The 23213-nt window shown below is 45.3% G+C and overlaps 1 protein-coding gene across 3 annotated transcripts in view; it reads left to right on the top strand.

Annotated features, from left to right (window-relative positions):
- The first annotated feature begins 1430 nt into the window (after positions 1-1430).
- TBX20 (T-box transcription factor 20) overlaps positions 1431-23213 on the top strand; it is a 55606-nt gene continuing 33823 nt past the window's right edge. For all 3 annotated transcript variants that reach the window (XM_053265018.1, XM_053265019.1, XM_053265020.1), the window contains exons 1-3: positions 1431-1861; positions 10521-10761; positions 15430-15594. In XM_053265018.1, coding sequence (XP_053120993.1) covers positions 1735-1861; positions 10521-10761; positions 15430-15594 — 533 coding nt within the window. In that variant the 5' untranslated portion in view covers positions 1431-1734. The remainder of the gene's footprint in view (positions 1862-10520; positions 10762-15429; positions 15595-23213) is intronic.

Genomic DNA, 23213 nt, shown 5'->3' on the forward strand with positions numbered 1-23213 from the left:
TTTCTCTCAGCCCTATCTTGGAGATGCCAGGGAGGGAACTTGGAACCGTCTGTTCTTCCTACAGCGACCCCACCCCTAAAGGCAATATCTTATAGTGCCCACACATGTAGTGTTCCATTCAAATGCAAACCAGGATGGACCTTGCTTAGCAAAGGGGACAATTCATGACAATTCCCTGTCTTGCTAGATTTCTATGTGCAGGGGGTGTTTGATATGGAGGTGCATTCAGTCTGATCATACCTCACTTGAAATGGTACAGTCCAGAAATAGTTTACTCCCTTTCTGAAGTCTAGACTCCAGTCATCTGAAATAAGTTTTGCAGGTGGTACGTGTGTAGTGAACAAACTACAGGAGGACTTGCTTGGACTTCAGGGTAGGAAATTAATTCAGAGTTCATGAGAGACAGCAAAGCAGTGTGTGGCTTGGAGATGTTAACACCCTGAACCTCGATCAGACGCGATTTGATCCCAGAAGCGCCCATTTCAGACTCATGTACGCCTGAATATATGACTGTTGTTCTAAGTCTTTTACAGAGATGGCTCGTGTTTTCGGGTTTCGATCAACAACCATGTCTAGATGGTACAGTGTTCTTTTTAACAGGTATTTCCAGATATTGTTGACTACAAGTCCCATCATTCCTGTTTGGACAGGGGCGCAATTTCAGTGCTTGCCCTAGACGCTATTTCCCCTAGTTACGCCTCTGTATATATCCCCGGTTAAATGGCAAAAACAGAGAAATAAGACGACCCCAAACAAAACCCCAGTGCAATTATTATGAACCTGGGTTGTGGTGACGTTCCAAAACCTCACAGTTACTAGACTTAGGCAAGGTTATCAGCACAGAACAAAGTCACACCCCCTCAATCGTTTACTGATTTCTAAACAACCAGGGATTTGCGTCCCTCCCCAGAAGATGTCCACATTGGCTGAATCCCAAGTAAGAATCGCTAGCCTTGCATCCTTCACTCTCAGTCCAAGGATTATATTATCCTGTTGATAAAGGTCGCTCGGCGTTGAGAGCCACTGAGATGCTCAGAGGTGGCGGCCGGTGCCCCCAGGAATCGCCACCTGCGGGCGGAGACGGACGCAATACATTACCCCCTCCTCCTAAATGGTCCCCCTGCCCCCTCAAACCTGGGGGTGGATGCTCCAGACGGCCCTTCCCCCACTTCAGTGGGTCTTCTGACAGAGGGCTGGGCCAGCGCCTTGGGGGCTTCGGTGGCCTGGAGGAGGGGAGGGTGCAGGAGTTCCTCTGGGCCTCGCCCTCCCCCGCCTCTCCTGCGGGGGATCAGGGAGCCCTGACGTGGCCAGGCGCTGATTGGCCGGCAGCCGATAGGATCTAGGCGGCCAGCAAATTAAGGCGGAGGAGTGAAGGGGGCCGATCGCACTGTGAGCTCTCTCCTGCCTTGGCAGCCGCCGACAGCCCGGTTAGTTGGCTCCGTCCTACTAGCCTCCCAAGAGTGCCGGCAGTCGCCTCGAGCCCGCTCAAGGGAAGGAAAAGGATGATCGCGGCGTCACCTGCCGCCTCCCTGCCCGGCCTGGTTCCCTGAACCGCGAGACTGGCAAATTTCTGCCCTCCCTCTCTCCCCGGCCAAACCTGGGCGATTCCTTCCCGCTGCTGGAGAGCGAGGCGATCGCTGCGATTCAGCTCTGCGCCGCCTGGAAACGAGGCGAGCGGAGCAGGAACCGTCTGGCTTGGCGCGGCCACAGGAGTTTGAGTTTTGCTCCGCAGCCATGGAGTACACCGCCTCCCCCAAACCTCAGCTCTCCTCGCGGGCCAACGCTTTCTCCATCGCGGCGCTCATGTCAAGCGGGAGCTCCAAGGAGAAAGAGAGCGCCGAGAACACCATCAAACCGCTGGGTAAGTCTCTCGTGTGCCAGCGCCAAGGGTACGCTGTGCGCCGCCCCCGGGCCGATTAAGCGGCTGTTTGTGTCTTCCACTGCAGATCCCGCTTGCTTGGACCCTGTTTTGGTTTTGGGGGAAATCCTAGCCGCTGTTTGGGTCCACAGGGAGGGCGGGAGTCAAAATAAGAGAGTACCTTTTATTAGGCCCAACGAAAGTATCACAAACTAGCTTTTGGGTCCTCCAGAGCTCTTCATCGGGCTGGATGTTAAGAGAAATGAGGTGGAGAGAGGGAGGACGAGGCGAAGGAGGGCGTGATCTTGGAAAAGTCCTCAAAACCTGAAGTTTGTAACAGTCTTGCGATGGAGCGCATGAGGTTTATTTCATGCAGGCTTCCTTGTATTGGACTTTGAGGCTCTTTCTTCTGGGATGGCATACCGCGCGCAAGTATAACACATGAAATGTAATATATACTGTAGCCCGATCCTCTGCATGTTTACTTGGAAGAAAGTCCCCACCGAGTTCAACAGGGCTTTCTGAAGTAGGGGTCTCTCTCATATTCAAAACAGTCATCAATGGGACTTCAAGATGCTTTTGAAGTCCCATTGGATTCGCTGACCAAACTCCCCTTGATCCGGATGGTCCTGATGACACTCAAACCATCAACATCGGATCGAAAGTGAAATAAAATGAAACTCAAGTGTATTAAAAAAAAAACCCAAACCTGCAAGAGGATGAAGCAGCGTCCAAATATTCCTAAGTAGGATAAAGAGTCCCGTGGCACGAGTAAGTTCTATACACTCTTTACATAGGTGTATTGAACACGGTGGGACTTCCTTCCTTCGGGGTAACTATGGATGGATCGGGATCTATCAAATCTAATGGCAACAGAAGCCCACTAAGGGGGCGCCCGTTCGGCCGCAAAGTAGAAAAGTCCGAGCCGCCGCCGCTGCCTGAAGGGACTGGGCCGAGAGCCTCTTTTCTCTTCAAAAAGGCTATATGAACAACCGTTTCGGGCGGGCCCTCTACCCAGATACAGCGCTGCTGGCAAATTTGGGAAGCAGCAAATGCACAGTTGCAAAACCAGCCCAAGGACTCGTGGATTAAGCGGGTCCTCTTTTTGGTGCCTAGATCCCATGTTTAGGGGCTCTTTAAACCAGGGAGATAGATTTGGGAGAAGAGAGAGAGAGACCCCGATTCACAATCCAATTAAAGATGTTAGAAAACTAGGGGCTCAGGAAACTTAGGGGTGCCCCCCACAAGTATTTCAGGAGTTACCCCCCCTTTACTTAACTCCCCCCCCGCCAAACCTATCCCATATCTGTAATCTGCCAAACATATTTTCTTCCCCTCCAAAAGTGTCTTTTCTCACACACACACCCGCAAAGTGATTGAGTAGAGGCGCTCTTACCCCTGGACTTCGGGCCAAGTTCAGGGCTTCTGCACCCCCTGGGGGCCCCCAAATAGTCTTTAGTCTGACGTGGGTGGTGTGGTTTGTGCCCTCAAGAATCTACCTGTTTAAAAAAATATGCTTAACTTGTAGCGGGGCGGGCTCCAAAGGCCTTTAGGTCCAGGCTTCAAAATTGCCCAGGTGCACCTCTGCCTCCGTACCCCCGTGGGAAACCAATAGAAAATATTGTAAGGCTGTTAATCTGCGCACACTCATGTGACACCTTCCCACTCGGTGGGACTTGCTTTTAAAGTAAATATCCATAAGACCGAATCGTTCCTTATTGGGAAGCCTTTGCACTTAAAATGAACAAGACTCGCCTGCAAGTAAAGGCAGAGGCACGACTTATTTAAATAATTGGTGATTCGTTTCCAGCAATCGCAGCCCAATGGTGTGCCCAGAGCTGCGATCCTGAGTATCCTTACTTGGAAATAAATCCCACTGGAAATAAATCAGTGTGACACTTCCAAGGAAAGATGCTTAGAATGAGGCGATTAAAAGTAAACATCTTCGGAAAAAATGGGATTAGCTTCCCAATGAAAAGTGCGGTTCGTATCCCGCTGAAGTCTGTGACAAAACTTGGATGGTTCTGAAGTGCAATCCGAAAGAAGGAAGCCAATGTGTTGCTTACAACTGTGATCCTCCTAGTGAAGGATCACCAGCCTCATCCTCCTAGTGAAGCCTAGGTTTGCGTGGCCGTCCTGTCCGAAACGTGCTTAACTCGCAAGCAGTCCTCATGGAGCTCAGTGGAATTGACTTCCTGATAAAAATGGTTGGACTGCGGCTGATATTCGGATCCCACGTGGAAATCTGTCATTGATTCTACAAGAACTTACTCCCAGTACTGTTCCAGAACCTAGCGTGAGAATCCAAGCGTTTGGTATTACATGGGCAGTGGATGAGGCTGACAGTAATTTTGAAACACATTTTAAAAAAAACAACAAATAAAACTATACAGCGTTATGAGTGAAGGGGGCTTCATTGACTTTCATAACCAAAGCTTCAGGAAAATGTCATCTCTGATCATTGTAACAATATGATCAACCAAGAAGTTTGATTCTTGTTCGTTTAGGCCTGAATCGAGAGAATTGTTTCCTCTCTCGCTACAAGCCTGAATTAAAACAAAGCTAGGATGATAACATACTCACCAATTATTGGTGCTGTGAATTGTTATTGTGCTGACCTTATATACATTTAAACTTTATATACCGTTGTCACAAATCGTAGTTCTTGAATTTCCTTTTGCCCATGATGCGCTTCTCTCTCCCAGTGTATATTTCTCTGCTTACTGAGGACTGCACTTCATGCATCCGATGAGGTGGGCTGTAGTCCACAAAAGCTTATGCTGTAATATATTTGCTAGTCTTTAAGGTGCCACAAGAGTCTTTGTTCTTCCAAAGTGAGTTATTTTAAAATTAGGTTTTGCAGACTTTAAACTTTATAACACTTGCACAGCACAGCAGTCTTCTACATTTGGACGCCCCCCCCCTCCAAGCTTGAAGAAAACCTTTATCTCAGAGTCATACTTAAATAATTTCCGTAGGCTTTTTAATAGTTGTCTGCACACACGAACTTGCAACCATTTTATAAATCCCTCGAGACTTCGCTTTAACCGCCTTCGTAGAAATAATGTGTGTTTAGAGGAAGCGATCACTTCGGAGGGGAAGAAAGAGAGAGATCACTTTAAAGATTTACACCAGACCATCTTGGACAATGAACACGTTGCTGGGGTGGTGTTGTTTTTTGCTTTTGTTTTTTGGTAAATGAAGAGATCATAATACTATATCCAGTCCGCAGTTATTTACCAGTTTGGTACGGAAGGGGCTTTGTTTACTTACAGGAAAATAATCCCCTAACGTCATCGATTTAAGGACATTTTAAATAAGGCTTCATTCTGAGGGTCGGTCGGTCGGATTTGCTTTAGAGTTCTTTGCTAAACTTTTTCGCGGCCAACGAAAATGACAGTCTTTATGCCTGTGGCAAATGTTGCACGGTCATGCCCTCCCGCGGGCTCTTAAGAAAACACTGATTTCGTCCTCCTGTTGTGTTTCTCCAGACAAACTCCGCGTCTGGAGAAACTCCGAACGGCCAGATCCTCTAAATTCCCTAAATTCGCTAAGATTATTCAGCAGGAGGTCGGAATAAAGTTGCTTCTCTTTTGGTCTGGGCTCGGGGAAAAACCAAAGGCTAACATTTCTATAACCTCATTGAAGTCAATGGCACGAAAGGGTTCTTAACTGTGTCTGGATCGTGTCCCAAATATACTCCCTGTACATTCCGCGCGCAAACCTAGTTGCCGGCTCTGAAATAAGGCCAGCCGCCCCCTCATGGGAAGGACTGGCCCCACACTTGTGACTTCCCCGGCTCGGTCTACTTCCCCAACTGGAGATTTCAGCGGATAAAAACCCGATCTTCAGCCCCAGAAGTGCTGGGCTTTACGGGAAGGCCCATTACCCTGAAATGAAATCACCAGGATGTTTACTTCGGTCTGCAGCCTGTTCCGAACAAGTGGGTCCTAGCAAACCCAAAGGGACAGCGTCCAAATGGATGTTTATGATCCGGGCCACCGATTATTGCCAGATCTGGGGCGGAGGGTTAATAAGCCGTGAGATCCAAGTGTCCTGAAGGGCTGCGATGGGGCTGACTACTGTAGTCAGGTCAGGCTAGAGAACCTCCGTGATATGTGAAGCTAGAAAACCGCTCCGTTTTGCTGCGAAAGGTTAAGGGTTGTTGGGGTGTGTGTGTGTTTGCAATGCCACATGTTTGTTCAAGTAAACATAGATTTGTTTCTGAAGAGTCAAACTGTAAAGCGAGTTTGACTCTTCCATATTTAAAACTTTATCTTATCCATGAATGTAAGATACTAGGGAAATTTAACTGGAATGTCCCGTTGAGATCCGGGTGTAAGCAAACAGGATCAAAATCACAGCTAAATATCTAGCAAAACTTATCCTCAGGTCCTATCCATAGCTGTGCATCTGTTGCATTTAAGTAGGACAAGCCTTTCGCTGGTTTTTTCTCTCCCCTCCCCTTCTTCTTGAAATCAAGAACTTGGAGTTTTCTAAGGCTGTAATCCAAGAGTGCAGTTCTCTGGGCGTGTTTACTGGGAAATTAGTCCCCCCAGTTCGAAGCGGTTACTCCCAAGTCTATGCAATAGTTTTTTTGGAAGTCACCCTACGCGCACAAATTTGGGTCTAGCGTTCTGTTAAATTAGTGTCAACGAGTATAGATGGGCTGTTAGAAATGTTAGCAGAGGGATTTGGTCACAATCCACCTAGAGGTTTCGCTGTGTAAGTTCCATTTCAGCTAGACTGTACATGAGCAGGATGCATTCCTTTCGATGGGACGGCGGCGAAGAATTTACGTACGGATTATGCCCCAAATAGCATGTTGGATAATAAATGTTCATCTATTTCCCCCATCTACCAGATCTAGAGTGCGTGTGTATACTGGGAAATGTAGATCCTCTTTCAGAATCAACCTTGTCGTTAACACGAGCCTCAGTGTTACATTGACTGTGTTAGGAGCTAATCAGATAAATGTTCACCGTCTTCTGTAAGGTACAGAACTTCAACACCAACATTATTCGGATTTAAATGGGCAGCCGAGTCCCATGGGGGTTTTTATTCAAGCCTACTGAAGTCAAACTAACCCGAAAAGAGAGTTGTGGATAAGACTGTGCACCGATTCAATAGGGACTGGAAAGATTTCGAATAACATTGGTTATATGACCTTAAAAATGTTTAGGATCAGAGGCGTAGCTAGGAGAGAGGGGGCCGGGTTCACCCCCTCTCCCCAGCAGCCCCTCAGACTGAAGGAAATAATGAAGAAAATAGGGAGGGGTGGAGCTGGGCGGCCTTCAGGAGGGGGGGGTGCAGGTTCTTTGAACTACACCCCTGTTAGCTACACCCCTGTTTAGGATTGTACCCTGAGGTCCACGATAAAGTCCATACGTATAAGGCTTGCTTTTCGCTTTCATCCCAGTCCAAAGCAAATTTACCTGGGAATTAGTTCCAGCACAATCTTAAACGTGTTTACTCGGAAGTAAGTTCAGTGGGACTTGCTCGCTAGTCATGGTGCTTCAAATCCGAACTTTATTCCAGACTAGTCCCTTTTAAAATGTGCAGAAGACGAGATCAGAGCGGGGGCTATTCTGGCATTCGGTGGTACTTTGGAGTCCTGCCGTGTGATCGCGACGACCGCGAGACAGAGTCGGCCCTGTTAGGTGAGCGGGAATCGCTCCAGTCCAGTCGGTGGGTCTGGCCGGTCTCCAATCCCGTAGGAGGGCAAGTCCTATTTTGAGCCTCCCTTCCGAAGTTCTCTGCTGGCTCGGCCGGCTGGATAAGGCCTCCCCCCACGCTAGGCCCTCAAGTGGTTGCTTTTTTGAAGGGCGACGATAATCGGGGCAATTAGACAAGCTCCCTGCCTTCCATCAAGCTGACTCGTCCAGTCGAGAGGCCTTATCCGCTGGAATCTCACGCGCCTAAACGCAAGTCACGGGGAAAGTTCTCCTGCGCAAGCACCTTTCAAATGAAAGGGAGACCTTCCCCTTCGGGTTGTGCCGCTGGATAATAACAACCGGCTGTTAATCCGTGGCAAGGTGACCTCTTCATCCTCTAACCTCTACTATTTCCACACAAACCGCTCTCCTGATCTCCTGAAAATTAATGATCAGTGTAATGATTTTGAGGGGTCTCTGAAATAGATTCGATGGGGTTTCTTCGAATCTTCTGCTCTAGTCTGTAAATACAGTAAGTTCCCAGCCTGTGAGGGAGACAGAGGTTAACTAGGCGACATAAACTGCGGTTTAGCATATGTCCCTGCTGCCTGAGAGACACAAATCGAACGATCACTGTTCAGTAGACGGGGTTCTCAACCTTTTAAAACACTTGAGACCCAAGTTCAAATCCCTGTTCAGCCATGGAACTCACTGGGTAGCTCTAGGCCAGTCACTTCTCTCTCAGCCCCGAACCTACCTCACAGTGTTATTGTGAGTATCCAAGATCCAAGGAGCTCTGGGCTCACTCCTTGCACGAACAGTGAGATAAAATACTGAAATAAAATAAAATACCACTGTAGTGAAATGCAGGTGTGTGTGTGTGTGTGTGTGTGTGAGAGAGAGAGAGACACCACAGAGTCATGTGGTTTTCTTGGTAGAATATAGGAGTAGTCTACCATTGCCTTCTCCCACTCAGTCTGAGATGATGCCTTTCAGCACCTTCCTATACTGGTGCCAGTATAGGAGTTTCCCATATTCTGGGAAACACACCTGCGGAGATTTGAACCAACAGCCTCCTGCTCTCTAAGCAGGTTGCTTCCCTGCTGTCATTAGGTGGCATATAACCCCTGCTAATTTGGCAAAGAGGCACCCTTTAACTTGATGGTTCTCTTTATTTAGCAGGGGGAGAGTAACTGGCCGTCTCCACCCCCAGCACAGTACCTCCGGTGACTTTTTTTAATCTTATGGGGCTTTTTAAAGATTGTGAGCCCTTTGGGGACAGGGATCCATCTTATTTATTTATTATTTCTCTGTGTAAACCGCCCTGAGACATTTTTGGAAGGGCGGTATAGAAACTGAATTAATTATTTTATACACACACACACACACACACACACAATTCTAAGACGTGGTACTCTGGTACACCTTGTATCCAGACTAAGTTACTCTTGAGTACTCCCACTGAAATTAATAGGACAAGTAAACTGGACCCATTAATGTCACAAGACTGCTTATGAGTAACTGAACTTACTGGATGTCCCATAAATGCAACGGTCTAATGCGGCTGTGGCTGCCCCGTGGTGAGGCAAGGCGGCTTCCGAGTACCGCCTGGGAGTACCCCTAGGAGTACTGTTGGGGAATCCCTCTGCTAGACAATTCCTCTGCTTAAGCAGGAATCTCTTGGGAACCTATAAGGCAACCTTTCTCTCAACAGCCACTTGCACGCAGAACCAAAACAGCGGGAGGTTGTAGCTCTTTCACTGTGACAACCCGCGAGGACAGGATCCGGCCCTAGTCATACTTGATCGCCATTAGAGCTAACATGCTTAAGACTATCGTCCTAAACACGCTTACTAGAGAGCAAGCTTCATTAGACACAGTGGGGCTTACTTGCGAGTATGCATGCCTAGGCGGCCTGACCTGCACATCTTCCACAGCTGTTTAAGCTTGGTTGCATGGGTATGGTCGTCCACTGTGCCTCACGGTATGGTCGTCCACTGTGCCTCACTCACTCCTATGTCAACGCATCTCTCAATAACAAACAAACAAACAAACAAACAAACTTTATTTGTTAGCTTCCCCATAACAAATTGGGCTTCTCACAACAGAGGATTAAAACATACAATAAAAAACACATAACACATTACATCATAACAGACAAAAAGGAAAATCCAAAATGCAATACAAAACAGCTTAAAAACTCATTTTAAAAAATAGTTAAAAATCACAACAAATCTCGAAAAACCCGAATTTAAAAGGCCTGTGTGAACAAAAAGGTTGTTCTTCTAGACCTGGCACCTAAAAGGACAAAGTAATGATGCCAGGCAAACCTCGCTGGAGACGCTATTCCATAAACGGGCTGCAAACGCCGAAGAGGCCCCCCCACCCCATTTCCAAATTCTCTGTTTACTTCACGCTCCAACTGATTTTGATGTTGCCTCTCACACGTCTTGCTAAATAAATCCGGTTTGTAACCCAGCCTTAGAACCTCTTCATCTGGAGGGAAGCCCTACTGTGTTCAACGGGACTGCAGTCCAAGTAAAAGATGGGGCTCTCAGGTCAGGCGAGAGAGGGAGGACACCTGTGTTCCCTCTTGCAGGGATTCCCAGATGTGGACTACACCTCCCATAATCCCCAAGCAAAGGCTATTGCAACAACATCTGGGAAACCTTGTTAAAGGGAACACTGGAGGACACCCAATTTTGATTGCTTTCCTTCTCTCTGCTCCTAAGAACTTTGTCCGTTTCGCATGTGTCAATTTCACGGTGAGTTGTTCCGGCCTTTTCTCTGTGCATGTCAATTTCGCTTCTGGTTCTTGACTGTAGACGAGAATTCTTCCCGGTGATTGTCAGTTGCGCCTCTCTCTGGTCTTGCTGGCCGCCTTCTGGGCGGTCCAAGCGGCTTTCTTGGACTCTGACCGCGGTGATTTGTTTGTTCATCAGGAGCAGCCTTCTCCTCACCGGGCTGTTGCCCCTTTCCGCCCGCCCCTCTCTCTGCCCCCCTTTCAGAACAATTTGTGGAGAAGTCGTCTTGTTCTCAGCCTCTGAGCGACTTGCCCGGCCTGGACACGCCTGGGGATTTCGGCAGCACTGGCAGTCCCTCCTCCCTGTGCACCGAACCCCTCATCCCCACCACCCCCATCATCCCCAGCGAGGAAATGGCCAAGATCTCCTGCAGTCTGGAGACCAAGGAGCTGTGGGACAAATTCCACGAGCTGGGCACAGAGATGATCATCACCAAATCGGGCAGGTAAGACGCTGCAGCAGCGCCGAAGGGAGGCCTGCCTCCTCCAGTTTAACATTTTGTTTTTATTGCGTGGTTGCTGTTGCATCTGAAAAAGGATTCTAAAGAAACACACACACACACAAACACACGCCCGCACGCAGGGAAATAAAAGGAATGCGAGAATAGAAGCTGCAAACTGAAGTCCGGAAAACAAAGGGTTTACCATAAGGAAGCCTCTAGGCGTGAGCGTGAGGACTGGAATAATCAATGTCAGGTTTCCCCAGTTTGGATTGTGCTAGAAAATATCCCGTAACGTTTATTAAGGGGTACTACTGATGTGCTCATCTCTGCCCAGTGTCTGATCACTCCATGACTCTATGACATTGGATGATCCAGCAGCTGAACGTGAGAACTGCTTCCACTGAAAAGCTATGCGCCTGAGGTGGGGTCAGATGATATGAGAACTCCGCCTGTGGTTGATCTGTGATGACTGTTTCAAACCTGCTTGTCATCGGCTGATGTTGCAGTCGCTGAGTGATGAACCAGTATGTGTGCAGCAGCCCTGATAATCCACATCTGGTGACTTTGACTTGTAGATTCGACAGGGATATTATAAATAGTACTTTAAAAAATTAATAGATAATTTTTTAAAAAGCAGAGAAGGATCTATCTATCTATCTTTCTATTTGATTTCTATGCCATCCTTCCAAAAAATGGCTCAGAGAGGTTTACATTAAAATAAAACTAAAATCAATTAACTGTTAAAATCAAAAACAGTAAAGACAACATAAAACTATTATTAAAACAATTAAAGCAGTTTTTAAAACCCTGGAAAACAGGCCAAACCTTTACAGTTTAAAAACCGTTAAAAAACCCTGGAAGGCCAGGCCAAACAGATAGGTTTTAAGGGCTCTCCTGAAGGCCAATAATGAACTCAGATTATGGATTTCTGCTGGGATTGCATTCTACAGCCCAGAAGCAGCTACAGAAAAGGCCCGCCTCTGAGTCGTCACCAGACGTGCTGGTTATAACTGAAGATGGACCTTAAGTTGCTGTGGGGATTGTGCAGAAATCTTATGCTCCCTTTTATTTCAATTGGTATGGGGAATATAGAAGATAGGGATACACCAAAGTAGCATTACAAAAAGTAGCTTTGGTTTTGCTTGGATCCCCCCCCCGTTATTAACTAATTTCCCTCCCCCCCGTTAAGTTTGGGATGGAGAAAATATGGTCTGTGCCCTATACCCAAAGCATCAAGAATGGCTGAAAACAGCTGAAAAATCACCATTGTTTTTATCAAACCAATGTGCTGTATATATTAATGTCATGATAGAGCATTAGGACAGCAATTCTCTCTTCTGCTGTGCCTTGAACTGCATCCGGGAAGGTTAACCAAATCAGGGGTTCCCAACCTTGGGTCCCTAGGTGTGGTTGGACTATAACTCCCATCATCCCCAGTCACAATGGAGCCAGGGTTTAAAGAGCAATTTTTGTCAATGGGAAAATGTAACTCTCCCTCCTCCTGATAGTTCAGAATTTCTCAGTGAAATCTCCAGATTTCATTGAGATGGTGAATTTGGTGTTAATATGGTTGTGAGAATGCCACAGGCACCTATTGTACAGTGCCAATGGCTTAGATAGCAATGACACAACTCCTCCTCAAAGCTGCAAATGATGTACAGTTTGAAAAGGTTTTAGTTTTAGAGCATCCATTGTCCCACTTACATATGGGAATACTTTATCCTTTGAAGAATAGTAAGGAACACCAGCATGTCTGCTTCCTTCCTCTGCAGCAATGCCCATCATTTCATGATTTCTGGAAACTTCTCTTTGCCATAATGCTCCCCCCCCCCCCGAAAAAATGCCTAAATTTATCTATTTGCCTTTCTGTCAGTACACTCAAGGTGATTCACAATTTCAAATAATGATACAAAAATCAAAAAGACAAACTGCACAGTACAATATTATTTATTGATAATAATAATAATTTGCATTTGCATAGCACTTTTTAAGTGTGCAAAGTGCTTCACATGTACACTTTTGATATTATCATCACAACAGTTTTATCATCTATGCAAATAGTATTAACCCCATATTGCTACAGAGGCTGAGCCGCTTGCTTAAGTCCACCTAGTGAGTATGGTAGAGGTGAGATCTGAACTAGAAAAACCCTGATTTGAACTAGAGAAACCCGACTCCAGACAGAGCTTTTCCATTTAGCTACAGCAGCTCCTAAGTATGTCACTAGAGCTGACTTGCATTGTTTCCCCTTAAATCAGAGCTGTGAGGGCCCAATCTGAATTCCACACCATGGCATGTGGGAAGGGGAGTTTCAAGCCTTGGCCTCCACCACAGTCCTGATCTGGATTTGTCCCCTCCATTGCTGTTACTTGCCTGGAAAGGAAAACTCTCATTGGTGCCACCTGCACCTTCATGTATAGTTTGGCCTTAATAAATACAAATGGAAAAAGTGCTGGGGAAGGAAGAGCTAAAACAAGCAAATGCAGGTACCAGTTCTTGCATCATGTGGCATCATCTTTATAATGACCAGGTAGAAGAGCACTGAGATGTACAGCAGTGGAAGGCTGCTGGTCCCAGCTAACTTAGTTCCTTGAGGAATGTGTGCTCCAGCAGTTGAGCATATTTCCTGTGGAGGCTTCTTGAAATGGAAAATGCAAGTATGCCTTCCCTGGCCCTGTAAGGCAACCCCTCTCCCCCAGCCCATTGAGTGGAAATTAAATAGTGTTCTATTAGCACCGGGTTGTGTGTGCAGCATTAAAGGCAAAATATCCCTAGTGCTGCACGCTCAGTTACAGCAAGTAAGCAAAGTTACACTGAAAACTCTAGATGTAATGCAAAACGGAGGCCTGAGTAACTCATGCTTCTGCATCTCATCCAGAGTCCACAGTACAGAGGCATTTCCAGGACCTGCATGATATCCAAAAATACCCTGTGATCTGTACATCCTATAGTTTCTCATAACCTGATTTCCCCCCTCTCCTACATGGTCTTTGTCTGTTCAGCCTGCTGCTCCTTTGTCCTGTCTTGTAGGGTGTGTGTGTGTGTATGAATGAAAAAGTTGAAAAGCAACTTAACAGGCTTGTTGTGTATGAATGAAGAAGTTGAACATCATCTTACCAACAGGCTTGTCATGTATGTGTGTGATCAACCACAAAGGAGGAGGTTCCAAAAAGACCAAGGGTAAACCACAAATTAGAATATCAATCAAAAACCAAGGTACAAATAAATGTATAGAAAAGAATCTGTATTATTACTACGAACAACTGGAAATACAAACAAAACATACATAAGATGAGTTTTCTGGATAACAAATTATTTTGATACTTAATCAAACACAAATTTTTACATGAATGGACAAACTCAAAGATTCACAAATACATAGGACTGCTGAAGCAAAAAAAAAAAAGGCTTTCCTCATGGCTGTACAGTTCTAAAATGGAGAATGTATATAAAGCTGAATCTCCCAGTTTAAAGATAACTTTGTATTTAAAAGGTACATTTGATAATGTATTTTAAGAAGTTGTTCTCCAGAAAACTTGTCATATGTATGTTTTAGGTGGTGGTTATGGTTTGTATTTGGGGTGTGTGTGTGTGTGTTTGTGTGTGTGTGTGTGTGTGAGAGAGAGAGAGAGAGAGAGAGAGAGAGAGAGAGAGAGATGGGTTACAGGATGCACAGTTGTGCAGAGGAATAAGGTTCTGTCCTGGGGCTGCTGCAGTGCAGACTCAGAAGCCAGCTGGGACATTCTTCAGAAGCAGCTTTACTGCATCAGCTGTGATAATGCTGCTTGCAAAATGGCTTCTCCTGAAAGGTGTCAGGCTGGTTGGCTTACAATTCTGCAGCAACCCCAGGATGGAGCCTTATGGCTCTGCATGACCAGGGCTGGATTAAGTTAGTGTGGGGCCTGTAGCATATGTTATAAAGGGGCCCTAAATTTTTTTTAAAAATGCACATAAATATTAAAACGTAAAATATTTACTTGCATAGTAAAGTAATTCAATTTTTTCATTTGCTATATTTTGGAGTATGGGAGACCAAGCCACAAACTCACACTTACTACAACAGTGAACATTTATATACCGTTTTTCAATCAAAATTCTCAAAGTGGTTTACATAGAAAAACAAAGAGTGGATAGATGCTTCTCTGTCTCCAAAGGGCTCACACTCTAAAAAGAAAAATGTGGTAGGCAGCAGCAACAGCCACTGGACAGATGCTGTATTGGGCCTTCTCTTAAAAGGCACATTTAGCAGAAAAGGGATATTTTATCTAACATGGACCAAATAAAACAAGTAAAGTTTTAACTTTAATTCCCAGTTGGAAGCTGGGTGTGCGGGGCCCTCAAAAACGTGGGGCCCGTAGCAAATGCTACATTTGCTACTACGTTAATCCACCTCTGTGCATGACTGCATATCATGTCACTGACTGTATATAAAAGTGTGTGTGTGTGTGTGTGTACATAAAACACACACACACACACGCGCGCGCACACATGGACACAATGTATATTGTAGGGAGATGCAGATTGTTTTAAATATCTGCAAACAGATATAGACAAGCATGTTTGGAATTTCCCTTTCTCTCTGGTGGCCACACAATAGTGTCTGTTTCGGATCAGCTTCCTCGGGACTCTTATTTATATGTTCCTCATCTCATTTGTGTCTGTCTATTTCAGAAGAATGTTTCCAACCATTAGGGTTTCCTTTTCGGGTGTGGATCCAGAAGCCAAGTTCATCGTACTCATGGATATAGTTCCAGTGGACAATAAGAGATACAGATACGCCTATCACAGGTCTTCGTGGCTGGTAGCTGGCAAAGCAGACCCTCCTCTCCCTGCAAGGTCAGTCCACCCATAAGCTGTATTTTCTCTCCTCCCCCTGATTATATCTGCTGTTTAAAATGTCAGTTTGCTGACAATGAAGCAGGGACTGATTTCAAAAATGACTAATAGCTTGGGGGGGTGGGGTGGGGGGGAGGGAAGTGAGCCAAAAGTTCTGTTTCTATCAATCAGTATGACCAACCAAATGTAATCAGATGTCAATGGGAATATCAACGTCCTTTTCTTTCTCTCTCCCATGGAACTCCTTAAAACCTCTGGGCGTGATCCAGCCAGGGTTAAGCAGTTCTCTTTTTAGCTAGACCATGCCCAGAGATGCTAAGAATTTGCTCCCGCACAAGAAAAGAGCACATCAGTTCATTTTAGCTTAAACAAAGCCTTTTAAAACTCTCTCTCTCTCTCTCTCTCTCTCTCTCTCTATATATATATATATAGCTATAATGCTTTCCACTCTCTCATTTCAAAGAACTCCGGGCATGTTTAGCCAAGTGCAAAACAGCAATATTAGATTACTTCTTGATGCCATTCATGAAATGATATTATTTCCAATGGATGGCTAAACCATGGGTTGTATTCATGCACTCTGGTCGATTAATTGTTGACATGCTGTGCAAGTCAATAGAACATAATCCATTTTTCAGGCAAAGGCACATGTCTTTCCACTTCTGTGTTAACACAGTTCCTAAATAATGTGGTAGGGGAAATAAAAGTCGTGATTGAGTTTTTTTTGCTTGTTTCAACTTTTGAAACAAAGCTTTTTATTTTTATTGTGTGTGTGTTTTTTAAAAAAATTATTCCCGCCCACTTCCCGGGCCTAATTCCTGATTTGAACTTTGTCATGATATCACCAGGAGCACAACAGGATCTGAACACATCTCCCCAGGGGCGTAGCTATAATTGAACGAAAGGGTTCAAAGAACACGGGCCCCCACCTCCTGAGGGCCCTCCACTCCATCCCTCCCTATTTTCTTCATTGTCTCCCTCACTCTGGGGGGCCGCCCGAGAGAGGGATGAACACGGGTCCCCTCTCCCCTAGCTACGCCCCTGCATCTCCCTAACTCTGTGAACCCACAACCCTTAGACTACACACCCTTTCCTCGGCCCAAATTTATCTGTTTTTGGGCAGCGCAGTGGCATAGCCAGTGGAAGGGCGGTCCATGTCCCTCCCGCATGACGTCACATGCAAAGAGCATGGCCTGATTACTGGAGGGCCCGCCCGCATTTCCAGCTAGCATTTGCTGGCTGGATGTGTTTAAGGAAAATAAACAAAGCCAGACAGTAAAAGCTGGCTGGAAATAAGCTCGGGAGAGCTTGCACAGCTCTCCAGAGCCCGTGCCATGCCCCCCTTTGTGTGTGGCCACGCTCCCTTTGCATGTCTCTTCACGGTTCTTTGAACCCATTCTCTCAATGGTGGTGGGGCAGCAGTACAGTCTCACTGAAAACGTCTATGTGAGGCCTGCCTCCCTCCCTGATGCCTGGAAGAATCCTTCATTGACAGCATTCCAGACGTCTGGGGAATGCAGCTCTCCAAAGCAATGGAGTCCCTACTGTGGATGTCAGAAGGGCAGAAAGGAAGAGGGCAGTTGTTGTGGGACGGTGGTACCTGGCAAGTGTTTTATGAGCAAGCTTGAACTTATTGTTTAGAGTTGCGGCCTGCTTTTTACCCCCACCCTCCAAAAAATGCGCCTGGAAGGACTCTTTGTTACAAGCCTTCTATTTTCAAGCTTTGGCACATTTTTTTAAAAAAAGCCTCTTTTTGTAGATGGTTTTTGAACCTTGAGGAACCCTTTCTAACATAGACTCATGGGAGCAAGCATGGATTGTCCCCTTTCCTAAGCAGGTTCTGCCTTGGTTTGCATTTGAATGGGAGACAACATGTGTGTGCACTGTAAGATATTCCCCTCAAGGGATGAGAAGAGCGCCTGCAGGCTTGCATGCAGAATGTTCCAAGTTCCCTCTTGGGCCTCTCCAAGATAGGGCTGAGAGAGGACTCCTGCCTGCAACCTTGTAGAAGCTGCTGCCAGTCTGTGTAGATAATACTGGCCTAGATGGACCAATGGTCTGACTCGGTATAAGGCAGCTTCCGATGTTCCACTTGTGCCAAGGAAATTCTGCATGTTGTGGGGGGTGCTGGGAAGCCATCTAGGATGCATACTGGATCCATGCAAAGCACTGAGGGCCTCCGGCAACTCCACATGAACTGAGCGTGCTCTTTAGAGCAGGACATTCCAGTCTTCCTTTTGCAAGCACTCCTTTCCCCCAGTAATACCTTTGTAGGCTCCCATTTTTTTAAAGTTCCACTGCCATCAGAGCCTACTGCTTTGTGTGGAAGTGGGTAGCTTGATCCACAGTTGTCCCTGTCACCGTAATGTCTCTTTCTGTAAAATTAAGTTTGGCCACTCTGCTGTGGGCTCTTCTGCATGCCCTGCAGTAGGGGTGTGCACGAACTGGGCCAATTCAACCAGTCCGATCGTGAACCAAACCGGCCAGTTTGTGGCAGATCGGTTTGGCGGTTTGGCAGGCTTGTAAAGGGGAATCCCTACCGGATTCCTCTTTACAAGCCTGGTTTGCCCCGGTTCAGCCAAAGAGACCGGTTCAATCAAACCAGGTCACGGAACCGTGGTCCTATTTGAATCTGATCCAAATTCAAATCTAACTGCAGAAGCCGGTTCTGTGTACACCCCTGCCCGGCAGCATCACTATTGCATATGCAAAATACAAAATACAATGAGGGCTGATTCCTATGATTTGCACCTAATGTGTATGCCTGCTTATTTAGTGAAGTGATAAACTGGTGGTTCTATAACACAGGCATATCTGTTTTCAGTGTACACTTAAGTTATCTTTTCCTCTTTTGTGTTCTGGAAGCTTATCTGGTGGTACAATGGAGCAATGTAGTCATAAACTGTTGTGATGCAATATCTTAAAAAACAATTGAGGTACAGGCCTGACATTTAGACTACTATAACGCTGAGGGTTGTGGGATCCTCAGCTATATATTTCTGGGAGGAACAGAGGGTTGCAGAGGGAAGGGGGGATTAGTGAAAATTGCTCCTTATTCCATTCCACGTACAAAATGTCCATCTGGTTGTCAGCCCAGCTTGTCAACCCATTATATGACACTTAAAAATCTCTGACATGCTTTGGGTCAAAGCTCCTTTTTTCGTGAATGACTTCTAAACTGTACAGATAAATCAAGCCAATAGAGAAAACAATAATGCATTCTTCCTACAAATGCCCCCAAATAGCTTTTCAAACAGAAATGACCCACTTTTCTCTCTTGCTTCTATTTCTGTTGCATTTCTGGCTCTGTGAGTTTACAAGGTTATGCCCACTGACTTGGGACTAAGGATGCACCCAAACTGGTCAATGCCTCCTTAGGGAAGCACCAAACCGGTTCGGGCACTGGCATTTGAACCAGTTCAGGGGTCAGTTCCTTTTATTTTATTTTATTTTATTTTATTTTATACCGCCCTTCCGAAATGGCTCAGGGCGGTTTACAATTAAAAACAGAAACCATTAAAACCAATAACAATTAAAATAGAGATATAAATATTAACACCAATTAAAACATCTTAAAAAACAATTAAACTATCATAACAATTAAAACCCTGAAAACCAGGTTAGCATTAAAACAATTAAAACTAATAAAAACCCTGAAAGGCCAGGCCAAACAGATGAGTTTTAAGGACTCTCTTGAAGGTCAGTAAGGAGTTAAGATTATGAATTTCTGCTGGGAGTGCATTCCACAGCCTGGGAGCAGCCACAGAGAAGGCCCTGCTTTTAAAAGCAGGTAAGTTCCTTTAAAAAGCAGGTAAGCAGGACCTTACCTGCTCGTCCGCCACCCCACCACTATTCTGGGTGTGGTGGTTGCTCTTCAAAAGCCCGCCATGGTTGTAGTGCTACTCCCAGTAGCCTGCGTGCGGCATCAGCATGCACATGACGTGTCATGTTCATGCCAACACCACAGCAGACTGTTGTGAGCAGTGCTGCTGCTGTGTGTGGCTTTTTGAAAAGTGAGAGCCACATCCAGAATAGCGGTGGGGTAGCGGAGGATCAGGACCTTACCTGCTTTTTAAAGGAACCGCCCCCCACCCCACCTGTAGCTGTATGAGCTCTTCATAGGTGGCCAGATTTGGCTTTTTAAAAGCCAGATTCTGGCTTATGGCCCATTTGAACCATGAGTAAACCCCTTAGGTTCTGGCCACCCTGAATTCCCTACTTGGGACAAAGTCTTACTGAAATCAGTGAGATTTAATTTGGGAGAAAACATGCAGAGGATCAAACTGCACAAAACATAGGATCAGTCTTTATGGGCCTATGAAACCAAGGTTTTTTTCTTCAGTCTTTGGCGTCACTTTTATCAAAACATCTTGGAAGCTTTCCTACCTGGTCGAGGTGTGGTCCAGTGCATCTTCAGCCTGCCTTATGTTCAAGCTGACCTTATCTGTTTTTAGCCCCATGCTTTGTCTACTGCATTATTAGGGTTTGTTGTAGATTAAACTGAAACTCTCAGTGGCTTTAACAATAAACACGGAGCTCTAATATTCAGCTCTAGTGGTTTTAAATTCACCTTTTATGATCACCATCTGGTTTCGGAGGCCCTGATACCCAAACCGCATATCCATATGTATGCTTAAATTCAGGTGCTGAAATAGTGATGTATGTGTTTTGCAGGACTGAGTCAAATGGCATTAACTTGTTGATCTCAGAAAGCCATATACATACGTTTTCTTACATAAGTGATGCTTTAAAAAGACATCACGGAGGTCGGTATGGGTAAGCCTTGGTGACATTCATACCCTCAGGCTTTCTCCGCATCATTTCTGTACAGAAAGAACTTTCAGCACTACAACTGCTGGGGCTGAAATTAAGGAGGATTATCCAATAGTATTTGAAAGCATTTCCATTCATAAAACTTCACCAGGGATGACCATTAAATCCTTCTTTTCCTGCTGTCAACAGGCAAGGCAACATTTTCTTGCTGTGAATGTGCAAGTCAAAATTCTTTTAGAAAATCTATTGTGACGCTTTCCCAGGTTCTCTGGCATAGAATCCTAGTTAACTTAAATGGCTTTACAATCAGACCAAATGTTTGAAAGAAACATCAGCTTTATGAGTTCCAGCTTGTACTTAAATCTTCTATCTATTTTATTCGCTTTGAGGGTTTGTTTTGTTTCTTTAACACTAGAACAAAGTACTGTTTAATCCCCTTGACAATACAAGCTACCCTTTGCTATTAACCTCTTATGGAATAAATATATGCCACCATAGTCAATATTATTATTATTATTATTATTAACATTTTATATCCCGCTCCTCCTCCTCCAAGGAGCCCAGAGTATTAATTAAGTACTACATACTTAAGTTTCTCCTCACAACAACCCTGTGAAGTAGGTTAGGCTGAGAGAGAAATGACTGGCCCAGAGTCACCCAGCAAGTATCATGGCCGAATGGGGATTTGAACTCGGGTCTCCCCAGTCCTAGTCCAGAACTCTAACCACTACACCATGCTGGCAGTATGATCCAACACAGGGCGAAATGGTTATTGCTCAGTGGTGGCCAAGAGAGAGAGGAAATCTCGCCCCATCCCTGCCCTGCTTCTGAAGGCACTCTGCCAGTTCTGTGCCTCTTTACATGAGCTATTCATCATTATTATTTGAAGCTCTACTCAGATCTGCTGTGGGCAGAGGCAATTGGTCTTCTGTTTGGGAAAAAGACACAGCATTGAATATGCTTAATAATAATAATAATAATAATAATCTAGAATGGAAATATTAAATGAAAGCAACTATGCTCAAGATTTTTTTTAAAAATGAAAAGATCCGGAAATAATAAAAGGAAGTCATGATGCAGCCCAGCAAATGATGAATTCCAGCCTCTTTTCAATGCTCTCTCCCTCTCCCCTAATGTGTGTGTGTGTGTGTGTGTGCCCACACACACACTCAGCCCGCCAGTGGTAGAGTAGGCATTTGCCTATGGTGGCAAAATTTGAGGAGCAGCAAATTTTGCCCCTCCTCAAATTTTGCCTCCCCTCTCTGTGGGCAGCTGCAGCAAGGGTGGAGTGGGTGAGGAGAAAATTCCCCTTTTTACCTTATTTTTTAAAAGGCAAACCTTTTTTGTTCAAGGTAAAAGGGTGGCAAAAGCCCTTTTGCCTCTGGGTGGCAAAAATCTTAATCTGCCCTTGCACCCCACTCATTGATTACACTGGAATTTCCTTGCAAGAAGGTGTACTTGGGGTTGCTGGTAAGAATAGAGTTATGCATACAGTAATTCTGCACAAGGCTAACTTCAGCTGCATGGAGTTCCATGACCCAGTCACAAGACCCAAATTCAACAATTGGGATATTATTAGAATAAAAGGACTTAATTCATGTGCATTGTTGTGGATGATAAAAACTGGGTTTTATGCAGAATGTGAATACTTTTGATCAAGGTCATAATGGCATGATGGAATCTTCAGTGGACAAGATCTCCTTAGGTTTTCATACTGTGGAATTTCTCTCCTATTATTTCCCTGATGACTAAAGGACTGGAAATTCTTTCCTCTTAGAGGCACAAGTTAGGCATGGATTATGGCCCCAAGATGAAATGATCTCTGTGCCTTGTTTTGCTTTGAGTTGTTTTTGTGGGGAATGAGGGATGGGTTATAGAAAATGTAGAAAACCCCCAAACTGATGAAGAAAAGAGGCTGCTAGATATGGGTGGCTGGATGGGAGACAGCAACAGGGAAAGGGGGGCGGGGCTGCGGATTGGGTCTAGGAGAACCAGACAGGAGGGAGATCGTACTCTCCTGATAGATCTCCATATGATTTGGAGGAAAGGTTCCTGACTCATATTTAAAAAATTTTTTTTTTTACAGTCGCAGACTCTCAATTTTTTTAAACTATAGCAACAACTAAAAAGTTCATTCCTTAAATTAGGCTCCTGAACAAAATAAATCTGGGTGGTAGGGGGAACTAGAAGTAGGTTTTCGTGAGCTTCTGGTACTGAGAGTGGATTCTAAAGCTGAGCATGTGCTTAGAGGCACACTGTTCCTTAACTATAAACAGGGCCTCTTAAAAACTCAGAGAGGCCCGGGGGCAGAATGTTCATTTGAGGGCCCCCCACTCTTCTCTGCTGACATTCTGTGCAATGTTATGTACACGGTGGCATGTAGCATTTGATCAGTTGCACAAGAACGCTGTTGTGCAAGTGCAAAAACTGGGGCAAACCGAGATCCATGACAGTGTGACCATTATATATAATGTCTGCACTGTTGCACAACTCCATTTGTGCTATTTTTGTATTTGTGCAGCAGCACCATGTGTGTAACTTTGCGCAGTATGTCAGCCACTGCATCCTGTGTCAATGTAAAAACCCAGGATACAGAAAGAACTCTTGAACCTTATGTTTTAACTGATTGATTCGACTGCCTTCAAGGAAAAGGATCGATCTGATCCTTTCAGATATTGAACCATATTTTCGATGAGGCCCCTCTGCATGTGGGAGCTGGGCCAGTTGCCCCCTTTCCCCTCCCCAAAGGCCCTGACTGTACGTAAATGTTAACTTCCCAGGTTCTATTTTGCATAAGGCTCCAGTTGATGGAATTAGGGGAGGGGTGTAGCTATAACTGAACAAGG

The sequence above is a fragment of the Hemicordylus capensis genome, chromosome 6 (assembly GCF_027244095.1).
Source record: "Hemicordylus capensis ecotype Gifberg chromosome 6, rHemCap1.1.pri, whole genome shotgun sequence".
NCBI classification, from domain to species: domain Eukaryota; kingdom Metazoa; phylum Chordata; class Lepidosauria; order Squamata; family Cordylidae; genus Hemicordylus; species Hemicordylus capensis.